A 12475-nucleotide genomic window follows, 5' to 3' on the forward strand; every position below is an offset into this window, starting at 1 on the left:
GCCATTTAGACGACTTTAGTAATACACATTACACATAATACAGTCTGGAGCTAGAGTTGGGCTGTTACCTACTCTACTTTAGTCTATAGAAAAATAATAAGGGTAGTAAGAAGATGGGGAGGAATGCGCGGTCATACATTAGACAAAAGACTTGACGGGGTTAAGGATATGCAAAGGTGTATTTTATGACCATAAGATCAGTGTCTCAAGTACATGTTCGTATCTAATTCGACATCAATCAAAAGAGATAGCTGTAATTTACAGTAAAACTAACGAGGTGGGCAAGCGAATGCCTAAAACTAAAAACCTAAAACCGTTGTCAGGTTAAATGCTAATAGGTGCTAACTGTGACCAGTTTAAGAGAAATCTTTCGCAAATGAAGATTCCACACCTAGAGTTATGGCGGCCCTTTGTTTATGGTACGATAGAAACTCGTCGGTGCATCGAGTGCAAACTTCCGTGTTAGTGGTTAGCTGTAACCGTTTAATGGCTAATTTGAGAATGCCTGATTGATTTATGGACGATTGGACCTTTAGGCAATTTCTTACGTGACATAACCTTAACTTTATGGGAGATAAGAATGCATACCCACTTTTTGATTTATTGCTCACCTCAGGCATGGATTGAGGCAGAAGTATCCATAAGATTTAATAACAAGTCAACTATTGCAATTATAATATTTATAATGCATGGACAATAAGTTTATATTTTAGGTATGAATTTACGACTTAAATCACATGCTCATTGCTCATATACGAGTAAAGAGGTAAGATTTGTACTTACTTTTGTATCTTTGTCCTCCTTACAATTAACTCAAAAATTACTGAACCGATTTCAAAACTTCTTTCACCGTAGAATGCAATATCATCTCTGAGCGACGCTATAGCAGACCAAAATTCACGAGACGAAATTTTTTTCCCGGGCAAAAGTTATTTGGTAACTAATAAAGAAGTAATGATGTACCTAATATGGGTCAGGAAGTCACAGTTAACAAAAAAACATAAGCAACAATGTTAACAACAACCTCGTGAAACCTCCTTAACCAAACCAGTCCCTAACATTGTCCTTACATCTAACAGCCTTAACCCGTTCATCACCGCGCCCTACAGAGGGGTGTCCCGCCCACGCGATAACGGCGCGCGCGCACGCACCGCCCAAGATTACCTATCGCGTGGATATTGATTGGACGGATGATAAATTCAATGTTTACACGAATTCTAGATGGGATTGAGATAAACTGGTTTGAAGAACTGATTTATTTGTGGACTAAGTAACAGTTTCATTCGATTCTCGAGTCACATTTTAGGTTGTACATAGATTAAAGAGTACATTGGGATGATATGTTTTATGAAAATCACTAAAATATGACGTAAGCTTTTTTGAAGAAGCACAAATACACAATAGATTATTGTCACTTCCATTTGACCTTATCTTCCTATATATTGTTGCTTTAGTAGGTCAATAAGTATAGAAAATGACATCCCTTCTGTATTTCACATTTATCAAAAATCAATTTCATGGTCTTTTGACAATTTTCCTTGGTGCGAAGAATGGGAACTATAATAGCGATGGGGGCGTTAAAAATGCTTCATTATTATAGCTCATTAGGCCAAGAACATTTCCAAAAGACATGAGCTACCAATTGAAAGATACCTTAAAATAGGTGTTCACAATAAATAAATACATTTTTGTTATAACAGGAAATCCATCCAACAAAGTATTTCCCACCTCCGTTGCATAGCACAAACCTGTGAACCCACACTTAATGGGAAACACTTACTTGCACAAATCATTATTCATCTCCAACATCCCATCAGCAAGCTGAACCACAGCGAAGAAAGATTTAGTAAGTCCATTTGTTTGAAAAGATTTTAGAAATAAGCGAGGCTGAAGAAAATACTGTTACTTAGAATGTTTTTGAGATGACACACAGATCAGATTACCTAAAGCTTTTTAATTGAATAGTAATATTTCATAGCAAAATGTGTGGAATTGAAATGGTCTAGGATTATTAAGTACCTAGGTATCTTGTGGTATGCGGGGATCGAACCTGCAATCTCTACCGTAGTAATTCGGTACGCGAAGCACCAGGCCTTGTGGCTATCTGAAGAGTCTTATAAGTAGATAGCGATCATGTTGTGTTAAAAACTAGGATTAACTAGTATTTAGAACGCAATCTTAGTCAGAAACGTCGTCATCAACATTGTACCTACATACGTTAGCTTTTGTAACGTCAAAACAAAAAAATTCTCAGATAATAGTTTAGTGATTCTACTGAGTAGTAAGTGTACTATGGCGGAACGGTTCGTCGCTTTGCGTTTCCGTGACAAATTCGTAATGTGCAAACTGCTCACAGAACCAGACATCCTGACCTCCCGCTTCCTCATCAAAACCTCGCATTTTACTCCCAAAAGGGAAACCTTAATACCAGGTGAGGGATCTACGTAACCTGGTCATGGGTCCTCGAGGGTGTACGCCTAATTGTTTTTGCGGCAACTCCAGATTTATGACGTCACGCTTATGACGGCCTCTCACGATCTCCTGAGAAACCGTTCTTCCTCTTCGTTAGCATAGTAAGTGAGGATTTTTGAGAATGACTGGCGAATTCGAAAGATGCAACCTTTAATCAGATATGGTCGAAAATTACTAAACTATTGTAAATCTGTTAAATAAATATTGTAGGTTAAAATTTTATTATGATTGTATAGTGCTACTAATATTATAAATGCAAAAGTTTGGGGGATGGATGGTTGTTTGATTTGCGCAGATAGCATGTAAATAAAAATTTATAATGCATCAAAAAATCAAAAGGAAGAAGTTTGATAAAATAATCCTGAAATCACCCACAACTTCTAGACACACTTAGTTTTTTTTATGCATGACAAGACAAGGCAGGTATTTGACCGCAACCGTACCTGGTGCTAAGTGAGATGCAGTAAGATTATTTACCACAACCAGGTTCGTCAGTACGCGAGGCACCAGAATTAACTAGAAACGGACCCTCTATTGATAATAATTTCTTCGCAAGTCATAAATTATTATCAATAGAGGGTAATGACTTTTCAAAGTAATCATTGACAAGAAGCAAACTTGTAATTAGTTAAGCTGACCCCATACTGGTACTTAGTTAAGCAGTGCTAATAACATGACTGCTGGGCAGATCATGGTCTACCTGTCAGGTGACCTGGTGCATGTAAAACGTTGTATGTTGGTCACCACTGGGGGTGCCCCGATTCGATTAGATTTTTCCGCGATGCAGCGCTTTTAGACCGATTTGAAGGTATTCTATAGGATCAATTCAATATCAGAAATTGGATCTTATCGCCTGTATTCACAAACATTACTATGAGGTCTCACAGTGCGCATGGATTGGACACACAGAGTCCCAAAAACCTATTCATAGACAATACTTGAATGGCGCAGTGACACACACGAACAATCACAGAGCTCTATTCAACGCTGTGTTTTCGACTTCGCATAGCGTTGCTGCTTCACTTAAGCAAGCATCGTTTACATACGAGCTATCTTCTGCACGTCATTTCGTATATAAAAGTGAATTTTATATTACGAATTTATGAGACGGTCGATGTCAGTCGCTTATTTGATATAGAGAAATCCCTCAGCCAGCCCTCAACTGAGCTTCTCATATGGCTTTAAGCAAAATATTACGTCAGTTTATGTCTCAAAAGAAGTCATGCTTTACAATAAAATAAATAAATAAATAAATAAATCTTTGGACAATTTCACACAGCGCCAGCTAGCCCCAAAGTAAGCAACTTAATGCTTGTGTTATGGGTGCTAGTTTAACGGATATACTACTTATACATATACTTTTTTTTTTTAAATACATAAATATTATACATAGTCACACCCAGACCCGTCACAGAAATTAAAATTCATCATTTCAATTTCTGCCCGGCCGGGAATCGAACCCGGGACCTCTCGTCATAGTAGTCCGTTCTGAACCACTACACCAAACGGCCGACGTAAAAAAAAGTCTTCTTCCACTAGTGTCTCCACCCATATTTCGATTAAACATTCCTAAAAATCCGATCAATTACCAATATCTGACACCCCTATCAGTGGTAATAAGCAAACCCGTATTATCACTGACCTAGGCGGCTACCGACCGCATCCGTGACGAACCCACTCCGAGCGGGTCCGGGTGGCTTGAGTAGTTGGAGTGGGTTTACACGCCGCGATCCGATATCAAGATTAAATCTTCCAACGGGTCTAATTAATATACAGATAATTTTTATAGGTATATCTATATTCTAATGAGGGTTTTCGCGTATGAAAGATCCGCTAGATGGCGGGACGTGGATGTGGGGTCTGACTGCTGCGTGATTGGTGGATTTTGACATATCTGTCAATGTCATGTCAAAAATAACCAATCATGCAGCATTTGGACCTTGCGTCTACGTATTGCCATCTGGCGGATTTTTCATACGCGAAAACCCTCATTAAAATACAGATTATTTGTTTAAGCAAGCTTCAAATATAGCTTGTCCTGCCACCACTTCAGGGCTACACAACACAAGGATATAGAGTCACGTAAATTCAATTTCAAATCAAATCATTTATTCAGTACCAGGAATTTGTATTCCCTTCTAAAATTAATTTACATGACTGTTCTATGGTCTATGTCAATAGAAAGTACGAGATAAATTTTAAAAACATAGAATAGAATAGGCTGAATGGCCGCTGGGCAGAAAAATTCTCGAGTGGCGACTACGAGTCGGAAGACGTAATTTGGGCAGGTGGACCGATGATCTAGTGAAGCCTGAATGCGGACGGTAGTACATTACCGGTCGTTGTAGAAATCCTTGGGGGAGGCCTTTGTCCAGCAGTGGACGTCATTCGGCGGAAACGACGACGAATCAAACACTGAATGATAAGACTCAATCAAAGACAACCATCTCATTATCCTACTTTACTTCACTGCGTAATAAAAAAACATTTTACCTACTTAAATTATTTTATTCAACTGTTTTTTTAAATACCGTTTTTTTATCGTTGCATTGAAGTATGTAAAAAAATCAATCGCACCGTGTAAACCGCCCCCGCTCGGAATATCTAATCAGGCGTGTCCAGTGCAGGAGTGTCGCCGGTAATGGATTACCTAAGGTTAACGAACTTTCTAGTTTCACTTCATTATCACTTTTATCCAGCGCATAGCGCGGCTAGATAGGGCTGTGGAGGATTCCGGCGACTGGGACCGCAATTAATTAGGACCGCGGTCCTAAACGCCGGATCCGTAAAAATTCAATAATTTTCTTCCGGCGACTGGGACCACTCACGAATTTTAATACTGTAGGTACCGATTTTGGCTTGAATAATATTTTTCTATGTAATGGAAATCCTTGGGGGAGGCCTTTGTCCAGCAGTGGACGTCATTTGGCTGAAACGAACGAACGAACGAATATTTCTTAAAGTTATCTATGAGTGGTCCTACTCGCTAGAAGAAACATATTAAATTCTTAAGGAACCAGCGACTGGGACCGCGGTCCCAGTTAATTGCGGTCCCAGTAGCTGGAAACCTCGGGCTGTGGAAGTATTAAAGACATCTACATCATCTCATTACCCTGATAAAAGTGTTACCAATGAAATACTTTGTATGGTCAACTTTCAACTGCCGTTAGTTCAAATGGTTCGGAAATGCTGAGGGACTCCTTGAAGAATTAGGGGATGGTAAAACTCGTCAATTCGCGAAAATGATGTTGTTTAGTTATCTCACCCAGATTAACTACTAAATATCTCCAATAATCTCTAAATTCGGAGGCAGACCCTCCAATCCGTTCATTTCCAAGATGAGACTGTAAGTACTTCGTTCGTTCGTTTCAGCCAAATGACGTCCACTGCTGGACAAAGGCCTCCTCCAAGGATTTCCATAACAACCGGTCCTGCACTTCCGGTACTTCGTAAAGCATGTTAATACAGAACAACGCTTACAGTGACTCAACACCTGACAGAAGCAGAATATTGTTCATTTTGGATCAGATCATGGTAGGGATGTGCCGAAGCGTATACAGGAATATCCTCCCAAGCCGGTACTCAAGTCAGGCGTCGGTGGAAGTAGCCCAAGAGCTGTAAATTGGCCGAGCCGAGACAGATGGCCGCAACTTAGCGACCCTATTGCAGTGTGGGCGGGACGCCGTATGTGGAGCGCACGCATGACTACAGCTGTAAAGACGTCTTTACATGTCTTCTGGAGCGAGATAGAAGCGATGTTGGAGCGATAGAACTCACGCAATCTAATATCAAATAACCAATTTTCAAGAACTTATTTTGGAAAAAGATAGGGTTTTTTGACGGAACAAAACCTGTAGGCTTCGGATCCGCCCCGCGATAAGCGGTCATCACGCCATTTTCTCGAATTGGGCCATACATTTTGACGTCAATAAGAGTATTCACGCGGTGCTTGCTCTATGCAAGCTATATTTAGGACGTGTAAAAGTGCCTTGAAAATTGCGTAATATAGAATTTGAATTTGAATTTATGCTTGTAGCAGGAAATTTATTTAAAGTGATATCAGAAAGGACGGAAAATACAACAAAATAATCGCTTCGCAAAGCAAGCTCTCCCTGTGATAACGCCCTTACGTACGAACTATTTGTGTCAAATGCAGATTGTAAAATTTGCAATCTTATGCAGCGTGTCCAGCAATCTGGAGGCTTACCTAATATGGCGAGGCCTATTAGTTCATTAACTAGACCGGTAATGAACTAATGGACGAGTTGCTTGGTTAAGATGGGTCCAGATTGAGCACTTCCGCATCTTGTAGAAGTGATAGAAAAGACACATTCCTTCTCTCTTATTTGATTTGTTAGACGAAAGATGACGTCAAAATCTGTATCTACAAAGGAATTAATCTTTACATTCAAAGGTGACTGACTGACTGACTGACTGACATAGTGATCTATCAACGCACAGCCCAAACCACTGGACGGATCGGGCTGAAATTTGGCATGCAGGTAGATGTTATGACGTAGGCATCCACTATGAAAGGATTTTACGAAACTCCACTCCTAAGGGGGTAAAACGGGAACAACGCGTGCGAAGTCGCAGGCGGCCGCTAGTCTGTCTCTAAAAAGGAAGATTTATCTTCACATAATATACATACATAGTTAAATGAAATACATACTCTAACAAACCAAAATGTTGGGAGTCTTTCAACCGTAATTTAGAAGAGAGAGAAGTATATAACTCAAAGATCTAGGCAAAAGATAATGCTATTAGAGCCAAGACTATAAAAGTACCAGCCAAGGCACTCAAGAGTAGCTTAATATACCTTACCTACTTCAATCGACACACATGCTAGTAACATTTTAGTTAAGTAGTGACCATAAAATCGCCGGCGTTAAGCGTCGAGGGCAATTGATTACATGACTTACATTCTAGGGCGCAGGTGGGGAATAACAAGAGTTTTGATGCAGTCTGTGTGGTCTGGTCAGAGTTGCCTCTAAGGACGTAGGACGTAGATTCCTTAGGAGTCTTTAAAGGTCAGTTTGGTTACAAAACCAGGCTTTGAGTAATTAAGAATTGTAAAATCTAGTGAAAATATATTTCTCTTAATTATCCGAAAAAAATAGTTTTTATAAGAGAAGGTAAACGAACCTGTGGGTCATATAATGTGGTAAGCGATCACCATTACCAATTAACAGGAATAGAAGGGGAAAGCAAGTCGATGCGTGCTGCCTTTATTAATGTAGTCTTAGGAATGTTAATAATTTCATAAATACTATTAAGAATATTGTGTTGAATAGGAAACACTGAAGATGGTAGGCCATTCCACAACCAAGTACGAGGTGTATTAAATTCGCGATAGGAAGGTCATTCGATAGTTTTTTTATCTAACGGTCACAATATCTAGATCACAATCTACAATCGGATGCAATATCCAGTGGATTAGTCGTAATTTTGTGTGCAATCTGCGCCTGCACCGCAATCGGAGTGCGGAAATGGCCGAATGCGGAGATCGGCTTCGGATAGGGTAACCACTCGTCCAGATTTATGCAAAGATGTCCGGAATCTTTATAAATTCTGGCAGAGGGACGAGAATGGTAAAAAAAATTAAATAAATAATGGTTTGAATTTGAAACTTAGTTTACACAACGCGCAGGCTTAAACAACGTTTTATTTAATCTGGTGATATTATGAGCGTTTTTGATTTATTTGCTTTTTTGTAAGAACCTTTCATGGTACAAGTAGGTGTGTTACCAGTGCGTTCATCAAAATAGTTAAATGGCGCAGGGTTCTAACCTGCGTTTCTCGGATCTCGATTCGGTTATGGCAATCCCACACCGATATCACAGGGCTTCTAAATGAAATGTATTTATTGATCAGACAAAAATGTGTCACTTTTACCGCTTTTGCCGCTTCTATGATGGTAACCCTAGTTACGTCCAGCTTTCCCCGTTTAGCACAAAGTGTGGCCGCGAGTGATCGCCGAATGAATGAGTGACCGAACGAATTATCGATTGCGGGCCGGAGTCAATGTCTGTGACGGAAGACCGAATGGGCTGGGCGCTGGTCATAGGCGGGAGCGGGAAGGGTTGGGATATTATCATTTTATACTAATTACATAAATTGGAGTCGATTTTACGTCTTCGATCGCTGCAAAAAAATTGTAGTACAAAATTCTGAACGATGATGATGATCTTGAAAATAAATGAACAACGCTCAATCGCATTGCTCTGTATTGGAAAATACATGCATGTTTTATGTAACTTAATGATATCTTATTTATATGGGATAGAACAAAACTGAAAAAAAAATTAACAGACGCTATAGAAACTTGTAAATTAACATGATAAGATCGAAAGATTCGATATTTCTCCTCCCTTCATTTGGCAGGACACAAATTGTTTGATTTTTTCAATAAAATCTATTTAGACCTAATTGTTACTATGAAATAAAGTTAAGAAAAATAATAAAAAAAATATTTGGTTTGTATTTTCGCGAAAAACGATTGTTGCTTATTTACCACATTGCCAAATAGGGGTACTTAAATATAACATTGAGATATATTATAGAATTAATTTTTTTATATGAAAATCATAAAAAATATCAATTGTATTTCACATTATATGCATTAAACTATTTTTTGGCCATTTTCGCAAAGTCGACAATGACCTTTTTCGCCAACATTTGATAGATGACGCATGTCATCATACTTCACGATCAATATGCCGAGCCAAGGTTGGCTTTTTATTTTCTCTTTAGCTTCTGAAACTGGTATGTTACCGTTATCTGCTATAGTTGTTGACTTCAACGCAAGAAAAATGTGTTTATCATTTAAATCAGTTCAGCAGTATAAGCTTGAAGACCGACAACACAGAGACAGACAGCAAATTCTTCCTCTCTCCTAAAATGATGTGCCCGACAGGGTCCACAATTGCATCAAAAGTAATTGTATACCATCTCTATAACATTANTCAAGCATATGTAAATTCAACTGATTCTAATTAGGTAAATAATAGAAATACGTACAAGATACAATTAGTTTTATTTATAACAGATTATAATTAACAGTCTTAAACTAAAATAAAAAAACACTAATACAATTCACCGCACAATCTTTTGGATATGGTCTTAACTAAGGTTTCCGTGAGGTCCATTATTTCATCCACAGGATCATGCACCACGTATTGAGCACTGAGCACCGTACTGTCGTCTTCTTCACCGTCGGCTCCGTTTGAGACCGTCCTCGACGACTGATCCACTGCCAAATCCAATATTTTAATTTGGATTAGTTTCGTCCCTCTCTGCTCTTTAGTTATCACAAATGATTTTGACGAAACACCATTCTTCTTCAAAGGTTTTTGTCGGTTTTTCTTTTCAACCTTCACTTTGGCCGGCATTTTACTAAACATTTCCTCATATTGTTGAGTAAAATTATCCAGAGGATCTTGAGCGTACTGTGAAAATATGATTTCTTGCGATTCAGCCATTATCTGTAACAAAAGAGATACTATTTAAAAAATAATAATAACAAACACTATAATGCACACCGCACAGAAAACAAGAAGGAATGTAATACACAAAAGAGTAAGTACAATTAATACAGTCATTGGAAAAAAAATCTGAGAATTTAACCAAATTTTAAATAATAATAATGAAAACACTACTGCAAACCGTACAGAAATCAAGAAGGAAAGAAATACACAAGTAAGAGAGTACAAGTAAACAAATTTAAACAGTTTTAAAATAGTTAATTGTATTTACATTTTTAAATATGCACTTACCAGAGAGTTCAAGTTTAAACGTGTCAATCCAAACAACGGTGAAGCAAATATGAAATAATTAATATACTTAGTAAAGCGCATTACGAAACTGCATGGTTTGCAATTTGTGGGTGTTGACCCAAATACGTAAGGCGCACGCGTTTTGATCTGAATGAAGTAAATAAAAAACCGTTTATGAATGACTTAATTAATTTATTTATTACATAAGTACTTATATAAACATTTTACAGATTTTTCAAATCAATTAATTTTATTTTAAATATTCGTCAATACTTTAAGTCGTCAATACATATGAAACAATAGCATGATAATTATTAATACTTATTTATGAATACATCAACTTATAAATATTAACCTAATTAATTAGCTAACTCTTACTACGATTGTAAATAACATATTTTATTATAAGTAATTTTTAAAGTTTAGTTTTTAAGTAATTATAAGTTTTTACGTTTCTTGTACTATTTAGTATAGTTTATCCTTTAATATCTAAGATTGTTTTATTTTTTTAAATAAAAACCAACATACATTTCAATCAGCCCCTTTAACATAAAATTGAGCAATTGCCCCAAGCGACGGTTTCAATTTTGTTTTTTGATATAAATCGCTTGTCATCATTTGAAGACAGTACAATTTTGTTGACGCTGCGTGTAAATAACTCATGTTTTAATGACTTAAATAAGAGATTCTGTTTACGCACTAAGTTACCTCTAATCAAAGTGTTTTCATAGTCAGATTTATGCATATCTCGGACAATACACTTTTTCACGCCTTTGGCTTTTTTTAACGTACCGTTTTCAGACTGGATACAGTATAACTTCGGGCGTAACCCTACAAATTCACTTATTATTTTTCCACCCATTTCATCTTTGAACAGACCAGGTACTTTCTTATTCAAAAGTGATAAATTATATGGGTTACTTTGATTATAATTGCTGGTATCGAAATATTGTAAAAAATTGTTTTTTAAATCCTTGTAAAAATCATTAGTGTGTATTTTATAAATAAAACTGTCTGTATCAGTGTAGCATAATTTTACACGATCTCCATAATGAGGTTGGATTGTTGAATAGTGAAAATCATACATGTGTTTTTTAGATAATTCCAAAACAGAGAAACCGATGTAAATAGGTTTATCTAAAACAATTTTTTCCGGTTTCATTTGAATTGCAACTAATTTTTCCGAAAATATAGAAACACTATGAAAATTAGGTCGGGCAATTAGGGATTCGGCACTTAACTTTTTCTTTGTTTTATTGTTGCTATCGGTCCATTGGTTCACTAACTGAACGTTCACTCGGTTTTCACTATTTTCAAGGGTTTTACCAAATATACTATTATTAAGTAATTTAAAGAAATCCTGCTCGAATGTGGAGATGGCCTTTTGCCTAAGCTCTGTGTTAAGGTCAATATATTTTTTTAAAAAGGCTTTTTGTTGAAAAGTTATAACACGATGAATTTTCTTCAATATTAAACCATGTTTAATACAGTTTTTCAAGTGAACGTAATGTATAACATACTTATATCTTCTATAATATAAAAATGAATCGCAAAATGTGTTGGTAAGCGCATAACTCAACAACGCCTGGACCAATTTTACCAATTCTTTTTTTTAAATGTTTGTTGAAGTCCAAGGATGGTTTTTACAGCGAGAAAAGTTTGAATAATTTCCGGGTAAACCCTAAAAAACTCGAAACTTCACCCCTAAGGGTAACACGGGGTCCACGCGTACGAAGTCGCGGGCGGCCGCTAGTTTATCATATAAATTAGGGATAAGCTTAGAAGTCTTGCCTCCGGGAGGAATGCATTTCTCTGAACAAAAGGGCAAATCATTATGCATACTGTGTAAGTGTTTAGGGTAAATTAAATCAACTTCTAAAATGTAGCCGTGATCGTCATCATCTTTTACTTTGGTAATTTCTAAATTGTCTATTTCGGCTTGATTTAAAAATCTGAAATCAGACAAAGGCAGGCCTGGCTCACTCCGCGCGGTACATCCGATAATTACCTACAGCGAAGCGCCCCGCCGCGGCGGGTATTATATCAGTCGAGTGTCACGCGCGCACCCGTCAGGACGCTGGCGTGCGTTGTAGTACCTAATTCTATGATCGAAGTATTATTACAAAATGGACATAAAGACAAAGAAATATTATTGTGCGGCGTTCGGGTGTTTAAATTCGAAAAGAAATCTACCGGATTTATCTCTTTTTTCGCTTCCCAAAGATGCT

The 12475-nt window shown here is 37.4% G+C and overlaps 1 protein-coding gene across 1 annotated transcript; it reads right to left on the reverse strand.

Moving 5' to 3' along the window:
* Positions 1-9547: 9547 nt before the first annotated feature.
* LOC114358105 (uncharacterized) lies at positions 9548-10264 on the reverse strand. The gene is made up of 2 exons (XM_028311985.1): positions 10248-10264; positions 9548-9956 (listed from the first exon to the last, which is right to left on the reverse strand). The coding sequence occupies exon 2, from the start codon at positions 9951-9953 to the stop codon at positions 9558-9560; it is 396 nt and encodes a 131-aa protein (XP_028167786.1). The 5' UTR covers positions 9954-9956; positions 10248-10264; the 3' UTR covers positions 9548-9557.
* Between the last annotated feature and the right edge of the window lie 2211 nt (positions 10265-12475).

This window comes from Ostrinia furnacalis, unplaced genomic scaffold, assembly GCF_004193835.3.
Source record: "Ostrinia furnacalis isolate ACB-3 unplaced genomic scaffold, ASM419383v2 OfSCF3686, whole genome shotgun sequence".
Lineage (NCBI taxonomy): Eukaryota > Metazoa > Arthropoda > Insecta > Lepidoptera > Crambidae > Ostrinia > Ostrinia furnacalis.

Bases quoted from the DNA above. Each gene is read 5' to 3' on its own strand.
- LOC114358105 (XM_028311985.1), bottom strand. From the start codon at position 9,953: ATGGCTGAATCGCAAGAAATCATATTTTCACAGTACGCTCAAGATCCT.